Here is a 22345-nt window from a genome sequence, read left to right as displayed (position 1 = left end):
AGATGAGTCTTACATAAATTAGTAGATTTTACTTTTATTAAAAAACATATTAACAAATGTGTCAATTTTATATCTACAAATCATATTATTGAGTGTTAGGATGTCTTTTAAATATAGGAGCCTGTATCGTATGGTTCGTGAGCAAGGGGGATTGGAGTGGATTTTCCTTTCCAATACTATCCAAACCTTTTTATGATAAACCAAAAAACACCCTTTCGAAAAGCTATCTCACAAAACTCTACCTACACACTTTTGAATAAGGATATTTTAGTAATCAACATGAGTGTCTCACTCCCGGTCAAGCATACTCCTATCGTTACTAAACAGCTTAGTAGGAATTGTATCACTCCCATCCCTACTCACTCTCACTCTAAGTACGTAAACATGCCGTCAAAGTTATTGGCTTAACATTTGTTACTACTACTCTGTACGTGCAAATTAAAGTGATAATGACTCTATTAAAAATGGGTCATAGCTACATAAAACTATTAATAAACGAGAATAAAAGTTATATCTTATATGACTGTATCCACAAAAATAGTTAATAGATGATAAACAATAGATGTGAGTCAGACTATAATCACAAATTTTACCAATACAACACAACACGAAACGACATCTACCCTAATTCGAATGGAATGAGCCTCAATCCTCAATCCTCAATCCTCATCAACATCAACATCAACTCACACGTACGTAGTCTGTGGATGGACACGTGATACAAACCCCTTGGACTTTATAATGACAAATCACACAGAGAAAAGGTTACGGGTCAAAGGAATGATATGAATCATAGGTCGGTGGGTGGACAACGGTTGTATCATATATATATTACTAATTTACTAGTACAAGTCTACCTGGAGAAGATATGAAGATATCATTTAATTACCATTATAATTATTAATTAATGTTAACCCCAGGTTGGGGTTGGCTGCTTAAAGAAATCATTAATTAGTTAATTAATGTTAATGAGGAGGAAAAGCAATTAGCTATGAGGCTGTGTGTGTGTGTCGTGTGGTCAGTGTGATGGTGAAATGGTTGGGACTAATATTTGACCGTTTAAGGTGAGTGGTGTGTTGGGGTTCGGAGGAACTGCCACCTGTTTTGGATGGATTTTATTTTCTAAAACAATAACGCGGACAGCTGGCTCGTTCTTCTTAAAAACGCGGTTTACATTTTATTTTATTTTTAAAATAAACAATATTATTTGCTCCTTATTATTAACTATTCTTTTTTATTTATAAGTAAGATGCATTAGGTTTGATTTTCGTTAAAAGCGAATTTGAATCACATTATTACTAGCCTATTATAAGGCTTAGCTTACTCCCCACCTCTAATTAGTGTAAATAATATATCATGTATCACGTGTATATATGGGCATTGGAGGCTTTTGTGGGATGAGATTTCCATTTTTTTTTTAAATGGGGATTAGTTGTAAGGCTCACACATTGAACTTCAAAGATCTGAACCGTCTACTTTTTAAGTTGCACCTCATAGATTATCTTCACAAAATAGTAGCAAATAAATAAGCCAAATTGGAAATATTTGAGACATCTAATTTAGTTCAAAGCAATTGACGAACACTTTGTCTATAAGAGACAATAAAATTTCATTGTGATAATTAAATAGGCAAATAGTTTTGGATTGAATTGAATTGTTTCAAGGGTGATCTATGAATCGAGACTTACAAAAAAAAAAAAAAAAAAAAAAAAAACAGTTCAGATCATTAAAGTTCGATTTAGAGTAGGTCCCACAACTAAGCCCCATTTAAACAAAATGTGAATTTTTTTCTCTCTTAAAGCTTGTATTTGTATTAGTGTTTGAGAAAGGATACTTGCTAGTTCCTCTTTGTGAAGATCCTGGAGATCCTCAAATCACATTCGTTCTGACACATCCCGACTGGAGTTGAGGCATGATGGCCGTCATCCGAAGGTAACGTAACCAAAGGTGCAATGATGTAAAAATGTGGATAAATTAAAACCAAAACTAGAACTTATTTAAACTACTAAAGTGAGTACGCAGTAGTGGGTAGAACCCATAAACTACAAATGTTCAGAGTATAGATAACATAAATGTAAAGCAATTGAACTAGAGAAGTACTTATAACACTACTGGGGATAAGTTCCTACGTTAAAATGGAGATATATCAGAATCACCGGGTAATCCTCAAGTGCCACAGAGTAGGTCAGCTATCTAGGAATTAGAGAGGTGAAAAACAAAAGGGTCAGTGGGCACAAAAATAAAGGTTTATAAAACACAATTATTTTCCAAACATATTAACCCCTCGCTGTAAAACATTTATAGTTTCCAAAAAAATCATACTATGTATAGGTATGGAATCAAATGCATGCCAATAGTAAATCCAGAAGTATGCCACAACACAGTAAGTCAACAGCAATATAAATGTAATCACGTGCTCAACAATCTATACTAGCATGCAAGTCAAAGTTGCCTAATGTGACATGTACGACTGCACCTATGGCTCATCAATATATGATAGCACACGAATCGGAGTCACCTAATGCGACTTGCACGATAGGCTAGGTGTAATAATAATATACGCTCTAGTGCTATAATCACATGAAGACTAGCGCTATTCGCTATCGTATACAAGTTGGAATTGCCTATTGCAATCTGTACGACAGGACTAGCACTTACTTAGATCCAAGGCGAGCGTGCGATGCTGATGTGAACAACACGTGAAAGACTAGCCTGACCCTTGGCTGAGCACTAACACCTAGGTGTAGCAATGATAAGCAGACTATATGAATGTAAACATGCCATAATGATTCAACAATTTCAATCAACATAATAACCTTACCTAGACCTACCTGCGAGTCCCGTAATTATCTTAGCATTTCACAACAGTATAATATTTATGAGTAGGTAAAATGAATATAAAATGCATATGAATATGCCATACAATATATAAACCTCAACCACATAACAACATTTTTAAAATTTAATAAATCATGGCATAAATGCATAAATCAATTTAAAAGCATTTGTCGAAACTATAAAGTGTGTGCGTGTGTGTATACGAAAACAAAAATGCCCATTCACTGGTATGTCGATGGATCGTAGCCCTTTAGTCTCGTTTGTCCTCGGGGTAAGTCTTCCCTTTATGCGAAACAACTAATACTAAAAACTAGGAATAATTCTCATAGTTTGCTCAAACGGAAGGTTTGAATATAAGAAAAATGTTCTACTTGAAGTCACGGACCCACACGTATCAACCAATCACCGGTCGAAGGCCGGACACGCCCTCATTCACGACCCAACTCAATGCCACACGCGCAGGCGTGCGCCTAGCAGAAATTGACAGAACCCTAACAGACGTTGGGAATATTTCGTCAGAATTGATGAAATATTCCGTTAACGCCGTTAGAATATTCTGTGAAGTCTGACGGAATATTCGTCATCTTCTTCGATGGGTCGCCGCCATCTACCGTCGTTGGCCGCTGTCTGGTTTTGCTGGAAACTGGAAAAAATGGCTGCATTATGGGGAAAAATTCAAACTCGCATAACTTACTCAATTCTCAACCATTTTTGATGAAATTTATATGGATTTGAAGCTTGTGACAAGGAGAAAAAAATCGTACCTCTTAAAAATCCAAAAGGTGGACGAAAGAAGACTGAAAAAGGCTCAAAAAGTTTGGCCAAAAACTTAACTCCTTGAATTCACTGGTTTCGACGTCAACTCGACTCCAAACTTAGTCTAGGGACTCCAAGGAGTTGTGTAAAAGCTTCCCCGCATTCTAAAACCTTGTGACTTGGCTTAAAACTCGTCGGAGGAAAACTCACCGAGTCGGACCTTCCGAGTTGGCGAGTCAAAACTCATCCATTTCACAATCTGGTTATATGGTTGGGTTCGTGGTGATGAGAGGAACACAATGAAGGTGATTTGGAGTTCGATATATGAAGTTTTGACGTCGTTCTTGAGGGTTGCAGAGAAATAGAGCTTTGGTGAAAGAGAGAGAGAAGATAGTGAAAGGCAGTTTCTGATTGGTGGAAATGGAATAAGGGTAATGGTTTCTGATTGGTGCAAGATTTGAGGGATTTATTTGATTGGTGAGGAGGGGAGTTAGGGAAAAAGGAGTGAAGGTGAGGGTTTTAGGAAAAGTGATGGATTTTGGTGAGGAAAAGAAGGAACACGGATCCAATTTTTAAGGAAGATAAAAGATAGGGTTTGTACAAAAGAAGTCAGACGAAATCTAACATGCCTTATCTGGAACAGTAGTTTCCAATACTAAATAATTAACACATACGTGTACAATTCTACTCGTTGTTAACATATTTTAACGAAACGTAACCTTTTCGTTACAAGTCTGATTCGAGCCTAACTCGTACTCACGCATTCGCAACAACAAGTACTATTTAATTACGATAGCAAGAAAAATAATTTAAAGCTGCATAGTCACGTCCACATCACGTTGCCAATAAGGGCACAAATGTCAATTCACATACACGGGGAGAAATTACATAGAAAATTAGGGACGGGTCGTCACATGTTCATCTTACATCATGCGGTCAGAAATCATTGTAATTTTTTATTATTTAAAATTGAATATAAACAGTACCTGACGAAAACTGGCCACACGATGCACAATAAACGGATGTGATTGGAGGATCCCCTCTCTTAATGTTTAATCAACAACTCTGGCATGCACGGTGAGCACAAATTGGTCTCTCTTAATCTTGTTTTGCCTTCATATTTGCTCATTCTCATCGTAAACATGTATAATATAAGAGTAATGCTAAGTAAACTAAATTTATAGACTAAGAGCTCGTTTGGTTGTGCTTTTAAAATGGCCAAAAGTGCTTTTAGAGAAAATGTTTTTTGGTTCCAAAAGCACTTTAAGTGTTTTTCCAAAATTTACTTGCATTTTTACTAAGGATTGGTTCCAAAAACATTTTCATCAAAAACGCTTTTAGTTACTTTAAAAGCACATCCAAACAAGCACTAAATTTGCAAACTAAATGATGTGTCACCAATAAGAATAAGCACGTTAATCAACACATAAGTAATAATTCAATCATTAACTTCTATGTCATTTAGTTTATAGAATTTAGTCTACAACATTTAATTTACAGAATTTAGTCTACACATTTTGTCTCTCTAGTATTACCCATAATATAATATAGAAAATATTAGAGAGGCCAAATTTTTAAACCAAATAATGTATCACCAATACAAAATAAATATATTAATCAATACTTAAATAACAATCTAATCATTAACATCCATATCATTTAGTTTATAAAATTTAGTTAAAAAATTTGGTTTCCTTAACATTACCCATATAATATACAAAAATACTAAGGAGAATCTATCACTCTATAAATTTTATGTCACTTCATATTTTTGGTAGTATTTTATAATATTAGCTCGAAAATTTAGTTAAATTATAAGATAAGAGATAATTCTTAAAAAGTATCTTTGTGGGAGAATTCCTTAGCGTTTCCTTTATAAAATTATCACCCTACCCCACCCCCCGCACCAACCCAAACCGTGTGCAAAACTCGTACATCCAACGGTCCACATAGTAGAATCCATATGGCACACATTATTATATATATATTACCATGACTTTTCTTTTACTTACTCTACTTTTATATCTATGTTCACTGTGAAGTGTTGAACCTGCGAGGAAATACAAAAAGCGGGAGGCCGGAGGGTATTTGAGGAAGAACAGCATGAAATTGCGTCACACACACACACACACACACACACACATATATGTATATATGTCAGTCGTATCATAAATGTCATCACCAACTTTACCTTATCATCAACTGAGTAAACGAATGATTCTCAAAAGCCCAAACGCCACACTCATCTTAATTTGCACTTCCGCTTCCCCTTCTACTTTGATCGTTGCTTAAGTAACAGGCACAGCCGCACAGGCACCCCCAATTGACTTGGGCAGTGTGTGGCAGCGGGACTAGGAGGAGCCCCACTGAGTAGTGTACGCAGAGCTTATTGTACGACGGTCATGGCGTCAGATGATAGTATGACCATCCGGTCTTGTATCTCCATGCAGGAAGACGAGTACGATGAGGATACCGATGATGGGTTTGATCAACTGCCCCATCCCCATAACTTGTCTAGGCTATTCATGTGTTCCGTATCTGGTACAGATCGTGAGGATGTTATGGATTATGATATTGATCATGATCATCATGGTAACTATTACTACCATGGCCAAGATAAATCCCAAGCAGACACTACCGCCGGCATGAATATGTTCATGTCACTCTTGTCCATGGAAAGCTTTGACCGGGACGTACTGGAAGTTGGGCTGTCATCCGACTCCGACAAGGAACCCAGCTCTTACTCACTTCCGGCAACACCCCCAAGACGAAGGGCTCCAGGTGGAATGCCCCATTACAAGCATCGCAATCCCATGCTGCATAAAGAGTACGCCAGCGAGAATGAAGCTCAAACAGTCATGGGCAACATTTCCAGGAAGAGCAGAAGGAGAACAAGAAGGACGCGAATCATAAACGATCGACACTCATGGCTATCGGCATCACCAGACAGAGGATACATAGCTGAGAAGAAAGTTGATGATGATGATGACACGAAGGCCACCAATAATAGGATGATGGCGCGGACGGATAGTAGTCACCTTGGCCATTGCCATAGCTTTAGCGGGGAGACTGAGGGTGGGAGTGTGGTAGTGATAACGAGGCCCAAGGGAGGGAGGAGGTCCCTGTGCATGGACATGGAGGAAGTCAAGGCTTGCAGAGATCTTGGGTTTGAGTTGGAGCACCAGCATATGCTGCACGAGATGCCCCTTAATCTTTCTCGCGCTGCCTCCACCCTTGACACCAACACTTCCTGCAGTAGCGGCGGCAATTCCCCCATCGCCAACTGGCGCATCTCCAGCCCCGGTACATATGCCTATGCCTGCCTAGCTTCCATCTTATATATGCCTTTCCTTTTATTCCTTCTCAATTCTCAAACTGACCAGCCAAAAGTCATTTTTCATTGCATTGATCTCACAATTACCGGCATCATCTAAATTCGGATCTAAATTATCTCTACTCCAGGTGACGACCCACGGGAAGTGAAGGCTCGAATCAAGGTCTGGGCGCAGGCTGTGGCATTGGCATCCACATCACGACAAGGCATCTGAGCTGACTAATCCACAGAAATGATCGCTTATTCTCTCAGCATGTGGTTTTTCAATTTACCTATTTCGCTTCCTACAGTTATGTTTGGGTAGACCGTACAAGAAAGAGATATCACTGGGGTGGAGGGAATTCCCGGTATGTTATGTAGAATTTCCATTTTTGCTTCCACTCAGCACATTTTTTGTTCTTCTGGGTTTTGGATAGATTGCATCGTTTCGGTTTCCCTCGAAGGCTTGAGGTTTCTGGTTGACGTTCCTCGATCTTCATCTGAGTTCACCGTATTTCAGCGCTACCACTGCAGCGCAGCTTCTCCACATTGTAAATATAGTAATATACTGTAACTGATCATTCTTTTTCGTGATGACAGTTTACAAACATACATGATTATGTTCATTGTGTGTAAAGATTTTCAAGATTCAGTTTCATGTATCCATTTTGTGAGGCGTTTCCCATTGGATATTGGCAATGGGAACGATCGATATTGATATTGTATTAGTTATGAAACATATATACAAAAGTTCATGTTCCTACATAGTCCTAACGTTATCTGATATCCGCTGCCAAAAATCATCGGAATATCACTAACAAAATACTAAAGCAGAGACAAGGGAAGAAACAATGCCATGTTTTACTTGGACGAAACTCAGTGCAGGAGGCTTAAACCAAGTCACTGGCCGCTTTTAACCCTAATTCGGCTCTCAAAAGTAAACTGTGTTAACGATTACTACCCGCAGTCTGGCCGAAGGAGAAAAAAAAATACAATAATAGAAGGCTACAAATTCCAAAATCTCTGCAAAACTCACTGAACAGATTGATACCACATGCAATGGACAACAACAAGGCACTTAGCAGATCGATTTAGCATGGCAAAAGATAACCTTGTCGACTGGGAATAAGTCATGGGAGAGATATCCTCACTGCAGATAGAAGATTCATTTCAGTCTCTCGCAATTGAAATGGAGAGAAGAAATTGGGAAAGGGTATCAAAAGCTGAGAAAAACGAAGGCTCTTCTCATAATTTGAATGCTCAACTTACTCATTGGTTGCTAACAAGCTGAAAGCTTGTGACTGAATTAACACACCAAGGAGCCTTATTCAAACCAACAATTTTTCCCAACCCAACGATGGACACCCAAGTTTCACGAGTGACGCCGGAGGCTCAACTAGCATGCTAAAAATGAAATTACCTTGGAGAAACTGGATGTGAGAATTCATTCCTATACCAGGAGGATCGGCAGATGGAGGGTCTAAACTTGCTTGGAGATGATGAAAACAACTACAAAAGTCAAAATCCTTGACAAACTGATAAACAGTGAGTACCGTTTCTGTCATGCCTTACATGTTACGCATCAAGGAACATTCCGACGTCACTCGGGCATTTCAACAAGTCCCGGAACTCATCACAATGTAGTATGGACGCCAGACCCCCACCAGAACATCCAGAAAGAAGGGCCTCGCGCACAATTTAACAGGAACAAGTTTAATGCAAAACCTGATCAGCTTTCTGCATTCCTTAGGACAATACATTAACTCTTCAATCATTCTTTACCAAATTTGTATTAAAATGAAACAAAAGGCCCAAACCAAACCCAATCCAACCCATCTAAAATGCAACTTTCTTTTAAAAAGTTACGTTCACATGTCCATTTTTACATTTTTTACTCTCTTATTAATTTTTAGTCGTTAATTTTTTTTTTTAATTCATTCGATTTGACAATCAAAATTAAAAAAAATATGTGAAAAATACAAATAATTGTTAGCTTTTTTTTTTTTTCCGTTTTCAATTTTCTTTTTTACGTCTCAAATTATTTCTACCGAAACCAAAACCATTTGATAACTCCCCCAAAAAAAAAAAAAGGATACTCGTTGTCCTTGACAACCGAATCCCAATGTATTGTTTATTATTTTGATATATTTACTCATTTGTTTTTAAAGTAAGGTTTTTAATATAAAGAAAAGAAACACCTGCATAACATTTTGCCCGCCCCTATTTCACTAATTTTCTTGCTCTGTAGACTCTATAAGAGCAAGTCCACCATTGTTCGCTCGGTGGACAGTGGACCAAACAGGGCTTCAGGGCTCCATAGCCCGACAAAAGCCCTCCAGCATTGGGAGCCTGAGGGACTGGGTATGCCCAAGCAAGAGGCTTGTGAGGAATCGCCAGCCAGTGAGTCCGAGGTGGATCTGACGCAGGGCTGACGTCAGCCTGGCGTCAGTCACATTTTTAAATTTTTTTCTGTCAGGCGCGTGCACCTCACCCTCACGTGGGGGCGCATCAGCCGACAAGTTTCAGACCCCAGGGACCCGCGGTGCAGTCTGCCTCAGTTACCGTTGGGAAGCCATGTGGCTTCCCACGATCTGTTCGATCTCAACGGCTTTTTAAAATTGGCCGTCCGATTTGCAACGGTGATAAAAAAAATTCTGATTTAATATCAACCGTTCGATCTGAGATCGACAGTTGATATTAATCTGCTTTATAAATAAAAAATAAAAGAAAAAATAGTTTTAAAATTAAGAAAAGTTACCGTTGTGACATGTGGCACAATTTGGAGTGTTAGAATTCAAATTTATTTATATCCAACGGCATAGATTAAAAAGTGTAAAAAAATCTGAATTTTTTTTTAAAAAAATTGTTTTTACTTTTCTATAAATACCCAATAATTGTCTTTTCGGATTTATGACAAGTGACGCAACGAGAACGATTAAAAAACTTATTCGAAATTACAAATAAATTTATTTTGTATTATTTAATAATACTTCGAATAATGACACGTGGTGCAACGAGAACGATTAAAAATCTTATTCGAAATTGCAATTAAAATTATTTTGTATTATTTTATAAATAAAAAAATACTAATATTTTAATTGCCTATTGCCAGAGCTATTGAAATGCAACGGTAAAGATGGAAAAAATGATTACTATTCATTAAGGGTAATTATTATTCATTAGGTGGAAAACATTATATATTGCCGGAGAGATTTCACACGCTGGAAGTGCTTTAACGTGCCCCATCTTCTCTCCATATCCTTCTTTCTGCCCCCCTTTCACTAATCTTCTTGATCCTTTCTCAACAGTCACCGATGCTCACTTGTTCTTAGAAGGAAACTTGTTACTTGCCATCCCGTATGATTTAATCAATCTTTAAGCTTTGCATTGTATTTGGATATGGATTCCAAATGGGTTTGTTTTGCTGTCCTCGGCGCTGCTAGATCTGTCTGCCTCCCCGCTCGATCCACTACTTTATTGATACTTTGACACACTATTCTCTTCCCCACTAGGTCAGATCATGGAATTTCACTCTCTCTCCTTTCCTTCCAGTCACCCTCTCTCTGGATACAAGATTGCATCTTTATATTTCCAGCTTTGATTAATTGATGAGATACTGTGAAGTGAAAGTGATGCACAATCCAGAAGGTGGCGGTGGAGCTTGGGAATTTGGTTTTGACTTGGAGCTTGAGGTTGGAGGTTTAACGGGGTTGATGCTGATGCATCATGCTTATGCACTGACGGTAACCATAATACTTTTGAGTTTGAGAAAAGATTATATGTATATGTATATATTTTGCTAATGCTGCAGCAAAGTTAGAGTCTTTGTTTCGGTCACAGAGGTGTCCGTTATTCTGAGTAATGAGTAACGGCACATCTCGAGTTATGGGTTGTTTTGTGCCCTTTTATGGCAAGGGCAGCGGCGGCGTGGATTTGGAGTTTCTGGAGCTGCTCAACGAAGGGTTAAGCCATTCTTTCTGTTATGTTAGACCGTCAATTTTTGAATCTCCTGCCATTACCCCTACAAACTTTGAGAGGTTTACCCTTGATTCCAGCACTTTTGATTCCAAAACTTTAAGTGGCTCATTCAGACATGATACTACCATAGATGATCATCCCTCAGGTTTACACAAGCCCACCAAGTTATTCTCAGAAACCACATTCAAGACTATCTCGGGGGCTTTTGTTAGTGCTAATGTCTTTATCGCTCGCATCGACAACCAGACTGCACTCATTACTACTGATGTTCAAGAACCCGCCGCCTAGTTCCAGAGCACCTCCTCGTTCTCTGCAATTCCTTTGCAGCCTGCACGTCATGGCTCAGGACCTTTGAATGGCTTTATATCTAGGCCTCGGGAGAGATGTTTTGTTTCCGGTCATTTGGAAATGGGTGGTGGTTTCATGTATGAGCCAATGGAGGAGAGTGTCATGTCTGGTCCTATTGATTCTACTGACAAATCTAACTTCTCTGCACCGCTTGCACGTGGTCGTGGAAGACCAGGCTTCAGCGTCTTATGAGGAGTGTTAGTGTGCCAATGAAAAACGCACTCTCTTGGACCTTCTCAAGACATTCTGTGGGGTATGGTTGGATGTAATGGTTCTTCTTGCACCCAGTGACTCAACTTTCCCGGAATCCTAAAGAGCCAAAATATTGGCCAGAGGCTTCACAAAACCATCATGAAGGGGGGTCGTCTGAAGGGGAGTATAGAAATACTCATAACTTGCAATGGGCTCATGGCAAGGTTGGTGAAGATAGGGTTCATGTTGTGCTCTCCGAAGAACAAAGGTGGTTATTCATTGGGATATATGATGGGTTTAGTGGCCTAAATGCACCATATTTTCTGATGAGCAAGCTCTATAGAGCAATTGGCAAAGAACTCGAAGGTTTGCTTTGGTATTATGAAGATATATCTCCCAGCGATCCACCAAAGCAAGAACCTCTTAGAACCGGAAATGCCAAGGTTAGTCTAGTGACCAGTAAGAAGGATCCTTCAAATCTTTCTTCAAATCAAGAAATTTTTAGTAGTGTAATAGATCCATGTAATCCAGGAATTGCCAAGCGTTAATCATCTAGGTTTGAAATAGTCGAGGAAAACAATGGAGTTAGGATGGGTACTAAATAGGACTTACCTCATTGCAAACAAACCAGCATCTCGGATACTGCTTCTATTTATGTTACAGCTGCAACTGTAACTGGTCAAGGAAAAAAAAGCTTGCGGCTTTATGAGCTGCTTCAGATGGAAAATTAAGATGGACAAGATTCTCTGTCACCTTCAGAGCTTGATAGGAATACAAATACTTTGGATACACAAGATAAAAATCCTAAGTATAGCTATGTGAATCCCAAGGGAGATGCTTGTGGCCTTCGGGGTGAAGACCCCACTACTTCAGGATGAGGAGGTGGAGGTGCTGGTATTGAATCCAGTCATCAAGATGGTATTGATGTGGTTTCCATTTCAGGACAGAGGCAGGGTATACGAAAGATTTCAATGAACTCAAAGATTAGAAAACTAACAGAAAGCAGAGATCATTGCATAAAAAACTATTGCCTTGGAACTATGATTGGCATAGAGAAAAGGCTTGCATCGATGAGAAAATGGGTGAGTATGTGGGACCTATTAGGAAGTGCAAATCAGGAATTGTGGATCATGCATCAGTTTTAAGAGCAATGGCTCGAGCTCTTGATCAGACTGAAGAGGATTACATGGAAATGGTGGAAAAGACTCTTGACAAAAATGCAGAACTTGCTTTGATGGGATCTTGTGTTTTAGTGATGATAGTGAAAGATCAAAATGTGTATGTCATGAACCTTGGTGATAGCCGTATAATTTTGGCACAAGAAAGGCCAAACGATCGCCATCCTAACCCAAATTTCGGAAAGGATGAAGTGTGGCATAAGAATAAATTCAGAGAGTCATTAGCGTGTATGGAGCTCGACAGAATATCAGAGGAATCTCCGGTGCATAATCAGAATGGTCAAGTAAATAAAAACGGAGAGATTTCTTTATGCAGATTAAAGATGAGGGCGATTCAGCTTTCATCCGATCACAGTACATGTGTAGAGGAGGTGTGTGTCTCATTTTTGTGTCGTTTGATCTAGTTGCTGTTTTTTTATTTGTTATGAAGATTTTAATTTGTATTGGTTAATTGTTATATTGATGTTCATTATTTCACGGTTATCGAACGTAATCGTAAACAATGCTTTGTATATTTGCACATGCATTTGCACCTGCATCTGAATCTCCCGCCTACAGTGATTTACTCTGCAATGCATGCATTTTTGTTGGGTCTTACCTTCTTCCTTTATAGAAAAAAACTGTTTACGAGTAGACAAGCTGGTGGTCGTCAATATCTTGGATTCGTTCATGATGATTATAAGAACTATTTATGTTCCAAACGAACAAGAGAGAGGAAGTTAGGTGATACGGACAGAGTGTTAGAATATTTACAAAAAATTGTAGTTAAATGATCCTAATTTCTTATATGCTATACAAGTGGATGAAAATGATTTGATTACTAATATCTTCTGGGTCATTTCAAAGACGAGGTGATGTGGTATGTTTTGATCCTTTTTGCGATATTTCGTAAACAAACGGTTGTATTTGGTGCTGCATTATTGTGTGCTGAGATGGCTGCCACGCTCAGTTTGTTTTTTATACTTTTGTCAAGGCAATGCCTAGAATGAAAAAAAAAACTACTCTTAACAAATCAAGATGCAAAAATGGCCAAAACATTGTTTGAGAAACAGCTACAAACATGTCATCATTTATGCATCTGGCAAATATACTAAAACGCAGCCAAGCAACTTAGAAGTGTTTTTGAGAACTTTGATGATTTTGCCAGAGTTTAGTAGTTGCATATACGACCACAAGGACGAAGATGATTTTCTAGATGGAGCAACATGATGTAGAATTATAATCTTACATACGATGATTGGTTGAACCAATTATTTGTTGTAAAAGAGGAATGGGCAATAATTTATAGGCGGCAAACTTTTTTTACTGATATTACCACTACTATTTAGCACAGTTAAAGTATGAATAGTGCTATCGAGAAGTATGTCAATTACAAATAATTTGCTACAATTTTTTAAACATTTTAAAAAGTTGTTGACGATCGTTAGTATCAAGAGTATGTTAAATTATCAAAAAGATGAACTTAATATCTGCCTCCAACAACATCTATATTATCTTCAATTATTTATTATTAAATGCACAATCTGACATATGTACGGTTTAATCACAATTAATTAAAATGAAATTAAGATATTTAAATTCTTCTTGTTTTTCGTCTTTGTCCATGTAACACGAGGGGTGATCACGCAATTGAATATGTCAAATGACGAAACGATCCTTCCCACCCTGACGTGGTCGCTTCCCATTGGTTCCCACAATAACCACTCATAAATCGCCGCGCCAAAATCAACGACTCGGAAAAAGAAGAAGGAAAAGAATATCTCATCCTCATCTTTCCTCTTCCACTTCCTGTACTCTACCATGAACCACTGACAGAGCCTGGGACCCACTCTCAAATTCCTTTCATGGCGAAGACTCTCATCTCATCCACACCGTTCGTCGGCACATCTCTGCCGTCCGTCTCCCGCCGTGGGTCCTACACTCTCCCCTACCGCAGCAACGGACTCGCCACCACCAGAATCAGGTTCAGCCTCCACGACTCCGTTCCTCCGATTAATCCCTTCGACCATTCCCCCGTCGACGTCGCCTCGCTTTTGAGCCGCGCCGAGGGGCTTCTTTACACGATTGCCGACGCCGCCGTCGCCGTCGACCCGAGCTCCGCCGATGCTGCGGCTCAGAAGAATGGCGGGTGGTTCGGCTTCATCTCCGACGCCATGGAGTTCGTGCTCAAGGTAGTTTGAGTTTCATAAATCTATTTAATTTTCTGAGAAAAAGAATGAAATTTCGGATATTATTTGCTGATATTTTACCGCTGGAAATTGAATTTAATAGATTTTGAAAGACGGACTCGATGCCGTGCACGTTCCGTATTCATACGGTTTTGCAATTATACTGCTTACGGTGATTGTTAAACTTGCCACACTGCCTCTCACAAAGCAACAGGTTTGGTGTTTGTTAGTTGATAATTCGTTTTATTTTTTTTTCTTCAAAAAACCCATTTGTTTTGTTTTGAATTTTTTGGTGTAATATTTGTAATATGCAGGTGGAATCGACGTTAGCGATGCAAAACCTTCAACCAAAACTTAAAGCCATACAAAAAAGATATGAGGGCAATACGGTGAGGCTTTACCTTTGTTGAAATGGGTTTCCTTTAACTGTTGAGTCGGAGTAATTGCCGAAATGTGGTTAAGTGTTTTCCTGCCTCTGTTTTCTTGTGGTAACTAATTCATAACTATGGTTTTTCGCTATCTAGGAAAGAATACAACTTGAGACATCACGGCTGTATCGGCAGGCAGGGATTAATCCATTGGCAGGTAAGAAGTTTAATTAATCACTATTATATTATGTTCATGTATGTGTGCGTGCGTGCTGGATTGATCATTTATTGCGTCACTTGAATGTGAAACACCTTCAATATGAGTTCTAATCGGACTTATTTTGCATATTCTTACATGAACTTTAAACACAATTGTTCGCTGTGTTGGTTCATCGTGAGATATTTAAGTTTTACTAATGGAACCAATTTTTGTTTATGTTTAACTTTTAAAACTAAAGATTTTGATGTTTTGCGATGCCATGTTGAGCTGGTGTGTTGAATTTAATTTGATTTCTTGATCATATTCTGGTGTGTCACCTTGAGCCAAATTACGAGGCTCTTATTCAATTTTTGAATGTAGGGTGTTTACCAACTTTGGCCACAATACCGGTTTGGATAGGTCTATATCAAGCTCTTTCAAATGTGGCAAATGAGGTAATTAGTAGGTTGCCACTAAATTTTCAGTTGTGAGATGACTATTTTCCTTAATAAAAACAGTGGTGCTGATATTTGCAAATTTTTGTTTACTCAAAGGGATTGTTGACAGAAGGTTTCTTTTGGATCCCCTCTTTGGGTGGCCCAACAACAATTGCTGCTCGACAAAGTGGTTCTGGCATTTCGTGGCTGTTTCCATTTGTGGTAAGATACTTTGTGATTTCATGAATTATGAAGCCAACGATTGTTATACTGCTAAGCTTAGTCGACCTTAGTTCTGGAAGCAGTCTACTAATTGTTAGCTAGCATTGCCTGTCTAACAATTGGTAAAGTGTATGGATAAATATGTTGAAGTTTTAATTGTACATATGAAAGTGAATTTTAACAACTCTAACTTAGATTTTTTAATAATTTGATCGGTCTTTCATTCAGTTTGTGTTCTACTATTTTACTTGCATTCTTAGTTGTGGATCTTTAATATGGATGATAAATATGTTAGAAAGGTGAACGAGTTATCAATGAACCTTGAAGCACTTTACTACAGCAATTTAGGCATAGTACCTGATCTAAGCGAGTAGCTGTATCATATTACTACTGAGGCCAAGTTACTTTCATGTGAATTCAACTGGTTATTACAAAGTATAATTTATGACGCAGGATGGACATCCACCATTGGGCTGGTCTGACACTGCAGCATACCTTGTTTTGCCTGTCCTCCTTGTTGCTTCTCAGTATGTTTCAATGGAGATCATGAAGCCTCCACAGGTAAAGACTTGTGTGTCTGCATTTACATTGGTGTCTTCATTTTCGTTTTGATTCCTGTTTCCTTTTGCTACAAAAATAAAAAATAAAAAAAATAAAAAGTAAAAATTATGGTTGCGGGGATTGAATTATGGGCCATTCAGGTGTGTGGTTATCTAGACTAACAGATTTTTATTTTACTGTTTGTATTTGGCAGACTGATGATCCAGCTCAAAAAAACACGCTTCTTGTATTCAAGTTTCTTCCCCTCATGATTGGTTACTTCTCCTTGTCTGTTCCTTCAGGATTGTCAATTTACTGGTTAGTTTTTCATTAACGAAAATTTACTATGTATATCATCTTTCATATATGTTGTATGCTAATGCACAAAATTAATGCCTGGATTTTGCCTGGAACTTCCCTAAAGGCACCTGTTAAGGAACGTGACAAGGGCTTTAAGATTATTCTGACAAGGGCTTTAAGATGTTTCTTATTTTCCTTTTAATGTCTTAGAACTCTTATTCTTTCTGACAAAGGGATTGAAGATTATTCTGATTTGGCCTTTAGATGTCTTAAGGTATTTCTTTATTTTATTTTATTTAACGTCCATGGTTTTTGCAGTTTTGGTTAAAAGGGACAGCTTACTATTAATGATTTTTCTAGAGTCACTGTCAAATTTTGTTGGTACAGAAAGTAGCGCTTTCATATCATACTGTAAAAACTTATCGTTCCACTTCATTTTAATTTTTCATTTTTAATTATTGTTCTCTTGGTGTTTGCCACCATTTTCATTTAATGCAATCTATCTAGGAATAAATAAAATATGTTTTCTTTCCTTTGCAAGCTGTATCTGGTGTAATTCTGAAAAATGATTCAAAGTGACCTTGTTTACGCTCATTCTTTATCAGTTGTATCATGTGTTTTTCAGGTTCACAAACAATATCCTCAGCACAGCACAACAAGTATGGCTGCGCAGATTAGGAGGTGCAAAGCCTGCTGTGAATGAGAATGCAAGTGGAATCATTACAGCAGGACGTGCAAAGCGATCAGATTCTCAACCAGTAGAGGCTGGCAGTAGGTTGGTGTTATTCTCTTGGAGAATTGTATAAAATCTTACATAAAGTCCTGTTCCTGACCAAAGGAAAATTGGTGATCAACAGATTTAGGAAGTTTAGAGAAGAAGAGAAAAAGAAACAACTGAGCAAGGCGTTAACAAATGAAGAGGTTCAAACTTCTGATTCTGAAGATGGTCAAAATAAAGAAAGCAATGACAAGGTAAAAATTCAAAAATTTAGTGTTAGGATTAGATTTAACCTGTTAAGTAGTCTTCTAAAGAAGAAACCTAAGCATTATGTCTGAACAATATGAAAAGATGACATTCTTTTACGTATAGTTTTAATGATTATTGAAGAAGATAGTAGTTGTGTGTTTAGACTCATCTTGCTAATCCATTTTTCAAAGCGGAAGTTTTTATTGGATGGTCAAAACATTCCTTGTTTGTTGTATTTGAACAGTCCCGGCTATAGTACTTAATAATCATCCATGCGTTCTTTGAATGAAACTTATCTACTTTGTCTTTTTGTAATAGTTTGTGGGTTCCACTACTTGTGTGTCAATTGAGTTAATGTTGCAAGAACTTGTGCAAAGTAGCCATTGAATTATAATCAAATAGTCATGAAGTGCGGAGGTCTTTTATTCCTGCACCGACATGCATGATCACATGCGTGTCTGCAGTGCATTTCTTCTTTGGTACTGGATGCAAGGCAGCTCACTTAATTTGATTCCCCACGTAACCATCTAGAAATGGTAAGTTATTTGTCCTCCACCTTACTAATAGAAGAAAGACAAACTAACGGATAAATGTAAAGGGGGTATTTCATGAAACGCAAATGGCACTTGCTCTAATTTGTTATAGTTAGAAATGAAATGATAATCATATCCATTAATTAAATCTACTGTTAGAATGGTTCATTCTTTGTTATTGTATTGAACATTATACATTATGAACAAGTACCAAACATGAATGTGACAGTTAGTGAACATTAGGTTGTCTAATTGTATTTAAATCTTGTTTAAGTTTTGCATCTGGAACTGATTTAGAGGTTATATCAGGGGGAGGAGGTTCTAGAAGAGGTGTATGCTTCTAGTGTTGGAAAAGAGCTTCCAAATGATCCTCGACGAAGGAGAAGCAAGCGATCTAAAAGGAAGCGTGCCGTATAAAATGACCATATACTGATTAAGTTTGTAATTCACGGTGAGTCCCGTATATCTCAGCCAAGTTTATTGTCGTTAATATATCACCGGCTTTATGCTGGCTCATTATTTTTTAGGTATAATGAAAATCATGCTAATTACTTCTCATCTACTTAGTCTCTTCATTCCACAGGGTGCTAAAAATGTACTTTATTGTCAGATTTGTTGCATGGACTACCAAGTAGATAATTAATGCCTTAGAAAAATGGAAAACAGTACGCATGAAGATTTAACATGCTATTAAGGTTTTGCATTATTGCACTTTTCATTTTTGGAAAACGAAGCAAAGTTGTAAGTTTGTGTATCAATGCAGCTGGTTTTTCCAATTTAGAAGCTTTTGGCCTGTTTTCATATTTTCCTTTTCATTCTTCTGCAACTTACCCGAGCCATTAGGATGACAAGTTATATTTTGACTGTCTGTCCTTTGAACATTAAGAGGATTGATCGGGTAACTGATATATGTGAACATTTTTCTTGCCTTTTAGTAGTGCCAGTATTAATATTTACGTTAACAGTTCTACTGTAGATTTATATTATGAAACTCCTACACTAACATTTTTGCTCATGCACAAATGCCACAAAAGCTTCTAGAATTCAAATGTTCTAAATCCAATTTTGCACAAGCACATGCCTCAGATGAGAGTTTTTTTGACCTACATGAAAAGTTGAAAACCACTGATCTCCTTCAGGCCTCTAACAAATACAATAGTCTAATTAGTTCTACTTGCTAAGTTAACTACGATTGCGTCAAATGTTCATTGCTTTGATGGTGGGCGATGATTCCCTACTGGGTTTGGTCCTGATGGAGTTTTATGGATGTTCCTTCCACTGACCTGTTTTTTAACGTTGAACAAAGATGCAAGGAGTCAACGTAAAGTTGTTTGGCATTGAGCAAATGAAAGCTAATTGATAAATTCTATTATATTATATACACACCTTAGTAGGCAGACCATATCTGGTTCTTGACCCCAACGACCCTGAACCTGAGGCGGGCTGTGCAGTATTGAGCTTGAACTGAACTGTGGCCAGCAACAAAGAAGGCTAAATGTATTAAATCTTGAAGAAAACAAGGTACAATCTGTTCAGTTGTATTGCATTTTCTTTATACTGATGAATCATGTTCAAATGTTTGTTACATTTTCTCACATTATTTAGAAAGAAAGAAGATAGGCCACCTTTCGTGCCTAGGATTGGTTTATATTGGATAACTCACTAAATTCAAGTTACGTTGTTGGAAGAAACCGAGGCCAACTTCCATACATTATCTACATAATGGTAACAACGTACCTTGAATCTAGTGCATTATCTAGTCCAATCCAATCATAAGCACCAAACGTAGCCGAAGTGTCTTACCTGATTCAATAGCTTGAACATAAGTAGTGTGGTGGTGGTATTGAGAAGCTGCAAGCAGGAGCCAAACCAAGAGAAGATGAGTGGGAATTTGTCTTCTCATGTTGAGCATGCTAACAGTGAATAGGAATGTTTTAGGATGTCTGGTGTGGCAGGGCTTCTTATAAAGCAGGAAGAAGTAATTTTATATGCCACGTAGGCATTGCCCTAATCATATCCAAAAACTTGTGGGAATGTTTTGTTAGAAAGTTGGATGGGAATCCTATGCCATTTTAGACACAGTGAATACACAACATGTAGAAATCTAGGTTGCTTGCTCCTCATTATTTGTTGACTTCTTTGTACTTATGATTGCATCCATGATAGATCTATTGAGTACTCGAAAACCATGCTGTCGGCAACTCCAACTGGGAAGTCCTGAATCATTGTTCTTCTCTCTTTTCCAAGACAAACTTTACATTTTCTTTTTGTCGGGCTTCTCTGTGTGCGGTTGAAGACGATGTTTGATAACCATTTCGTTCTTTAGTTTTCAGTTTTGATTTTTTTTTTTTTTTTTTTTTTTTTTTTTTTTTTTTTGGCCAGAGACGGAGAAATAAGGGATGGAGAAAAGTGGTATGAGGGATACGGAAAGAATGTACATGAAATAGTAAGAACCTTGAAATCCTTCCTCTGCCCTTCTTCATCTCTCCTTCCTCCCACGTATTTCTCATTTGACTCTAACAAGAAATGAAAACCAAAAACTAATAATGAACCGAACTAGGAGCTTCCATAGTCTAAATCCCGCATAGAGTGAATCGCGTGGGTTACAAATGGATATTCACAAGAAAGCGCAATGAGAAAATGAGATTGCAAGATATAAAGCACGACTCGTTGCACAAGATTTTTCACAAAGACTTGAAATTGAATAAGAGGAGACATAGTCTTCTGTAATAGACGCAATTACGTTTCATTACTTAATAAGTTTGGTGGTTTTAGAAAAACTTGACATTTGTAACCCGTTTGCAATCTCGTTTTAATCTTTAGTGGGTGCTTGTTGTAATGATGATGTTCACCGCACATGACTATGCCTACAAATGAAAATAAGCATGCGTTTTCGTTTTCTTGTCTGCTCTGATCCGGGAGCTTCAGTAGAGAATGTGCTTTCTACTGGAGTCAATTTTACTCATTTTCATTAAGAGCTCTACACTCTACCTAGAAAATCTTTGCAAGAGCAGAAGCACCTGAGAGAAAAAGCACTTTTCATGATGGTGCTTCTGCTGGAAGCCACATAACTCCTAATAATTTATTTCCAAATGAAGATAGGGTAGGTTGTTAAATGTGTCTGGATTCCCAGAACCTAACTATTGATCTTGGGCTCACCCAACTCCTCCCATATGGATTTAACTGTGAAAAGAGCTGCTTAAGGTTTTTATAGTGTCTGCAAAGTTGGAAGGTTTTGTAAAAAGGATAATATTATTCATACATCTATTTTTACCTCAAACACGTCCTTGTTAATATTGTTAAAATGAGTGTGTGAGAAGTAAATATGGGTGTGTGGATAGCACTGCCCTTGTAAAAATTTGTTGCCAAGAGGTGGAACGTGACACATACATCTTCGACAATACTAGCTAAATTTTTGTTATTGTAGCTACCCAAATGATCCAAATATTAATTTGGCTAGCCACAACTTCCAACAATACTAGCTATTCAGCTTTTAAGTTAAAATATTTTTATATTATTTTTTTAGAAAAATTAATGAAAAGAGCTTGAAAACTTTGAGTTTTAATGATAAGGACAAAATAAAGGATAAAGTGAATAGTATCAGGATTGACTTTTTAGTGTAAAAATATGGTTCGTTAAAATGAACAATACCGTAGGCTTTTCGTTAAAACTCCTACTTTTTTCCTAAACTTAACAACCCAAACTCTTTTTCTTCTCGTGAAGCCCAATATTTTGTAGTTTTAGTGTTTAGCAAACAAATTAACTTTCTCTCTCCTCCAATCTTAGTTTAGTTCGTTACTATTCACAAAGTTACGATAGCTAGTCATTTAACTAGCATGTTAGTATTTCATTTTTCTGTATTTTTTGTTAAAGTAGCCAAAATGCCTTATTTAGCTAGGTAGGTTGTTGAAGATGCTATTATCACTAACTTTGAAAGAGTACGAGATGACAAAACTAGCTTCTTGTTCAAGATGTAGTAGTCTAACTTTGGAACCTAATTGAATCGAA

At 37.7% G+C, this 22345-nt stretch overlaps 4 protein-coding genes and 1 long non-coding RNA gene across 9 annotated transcripts; 3 read left to right on the top strand and 2 right to left on the bottom strand.

Annotated features, from left to right (window-relative positions):
- Nucleotides 1–1974: 1974 nt before the first annotated feature.
- Nucleotides 1975–4121, bottom strand: LOC148698167 (uncharacterized). Its single transcript, XR_015960347.1, has 2 exons — nucleotides 3603–4121; nucleotides 1975–3494 (listed from the first exon to the last, which is right to left on the bottom strand). It is a non-coding gene; the product is annotated as an uncharacterized LOC148698167 (long non-coding RNA).
- A 1496-nt stretch (nucleotides 4122–5617) lies between these two features.
- Nucleotides 5618–7672, top strand: LOC137716092 (uncharacterized). The gene is made up of 2 exons (XM_068455489.2): nucleotides 5618–6897; nucleotides 7057–7672. Exons 1-2 carry the CDS (start codon nucleotides 5997–5999, stop codon nucleotides 7140–7142), a joined length of 987 nt encoding a protein of 328 aa, XP_068311590.2. The 5' UTR covers nucleotides 5618–5996; the 3' UTR covers nucleotides 7143–7672.
- Nucleotides 7673–10768: 3096 nt separating this feature from the next.
- POL (Protein phosphatase 2C family protein) lies at nucleotides 10769–13200 on the top strand. The gene is given in 3 exon segments (XM_088691425.1): nucleotides 10769–11405; nucleotides 11408–12418; nucleotides 12421–13200. Coding segments are annotated over 3 exon segments (2235 nt in total). The 3' UTR covers nucleotides 13008–13200.
- Nucleotides 13201–14326: 1126 nt separating this feature from the next.
- On the top strand, nucleotides 14327–20523 carry LOC137715840 (inner membrane protein PPF-1, chloroplastic). 5 transcript variants are annotated; one of them, XM_088691422.1, is made up of 12 exons: nucleotides 14327–14774; nucleotides 14875–14985; nucleotides 15086–15160; nucleotides 15296–15356; nucleotides 15720–15793; nucleotides 15893–15997; nucleotides 16451–16558; nucleotides 16752–16855; nucleotides 17463–17612; nucleotides 17695–17809; nucleotides 18647–18788; nucleotides 19789–20523. In XM_088691422.1, exons 1-11 carry the CDS (start codon nucleotides 14448–14450, stop codon nucleotides 18752–18754), a joined length of 1338 nt encoding a protein of 445 aa, XP_088547548.1. In that variant the 5' UTR covers nucleotides 14327–14447; the 3' UTR covers nucleotides 18755–18788; nucleotides 19789–20523. The 5 variants fall into 5 exon arrangements, with proteins under 5 accessions (XP_088547548.1, XP_068311293.2, XP_088547549.1 ...); XM_068455192.2 differs by having other exon boundaries at nucleotides 19729–20523; XM_088691423.1 differs by having other exon boundaries at nucleotides 19644–19913.
- LOC137715841 (uncharacterized) lies at nucleotides 19373–20269 on the bottom strand. The gene is made up of 3 exons (XM_088691424.1): nucleotides 20141–20269; nucleotides 19724–19806; nucleotides 19373–19620 (listed from the first exon to the last, which is right to left on the bottom strand). Exons 1-3 carry the CDS (start codon nucleotides 20247–20249, stop codon nucleotides 19543–19545), a joined length of 270 nt encoding a protein of 89 aa, XP_088547550.1. The 5' UTR covers nucleotides 20250–20269; the 3' UTR covers nucleotides 19373–19542.
- Nucleotides 20524–22345: the final 1822 nt, after the last annotated feature.

The sequence above is a fragment of the Pyrus communis genome, chromosome 3 (assembly GCF_041283825.1).
Source record: "Pyrus communis isolate YQ-2024b chromosome 3, ASM4128382v1, whole genome shotgun sequence".
Lineage (NCBI taxonomy): Eukaryota > Viridiplantae > Streptophyta > Magnoliopsida > Rosales > Rosaceae > Pyrus > Pyrus communis.
Note: the sequence above shows the minus strand (reverse complement) of the source record. Positions and strands in the feature narration are given on the sequence as shown.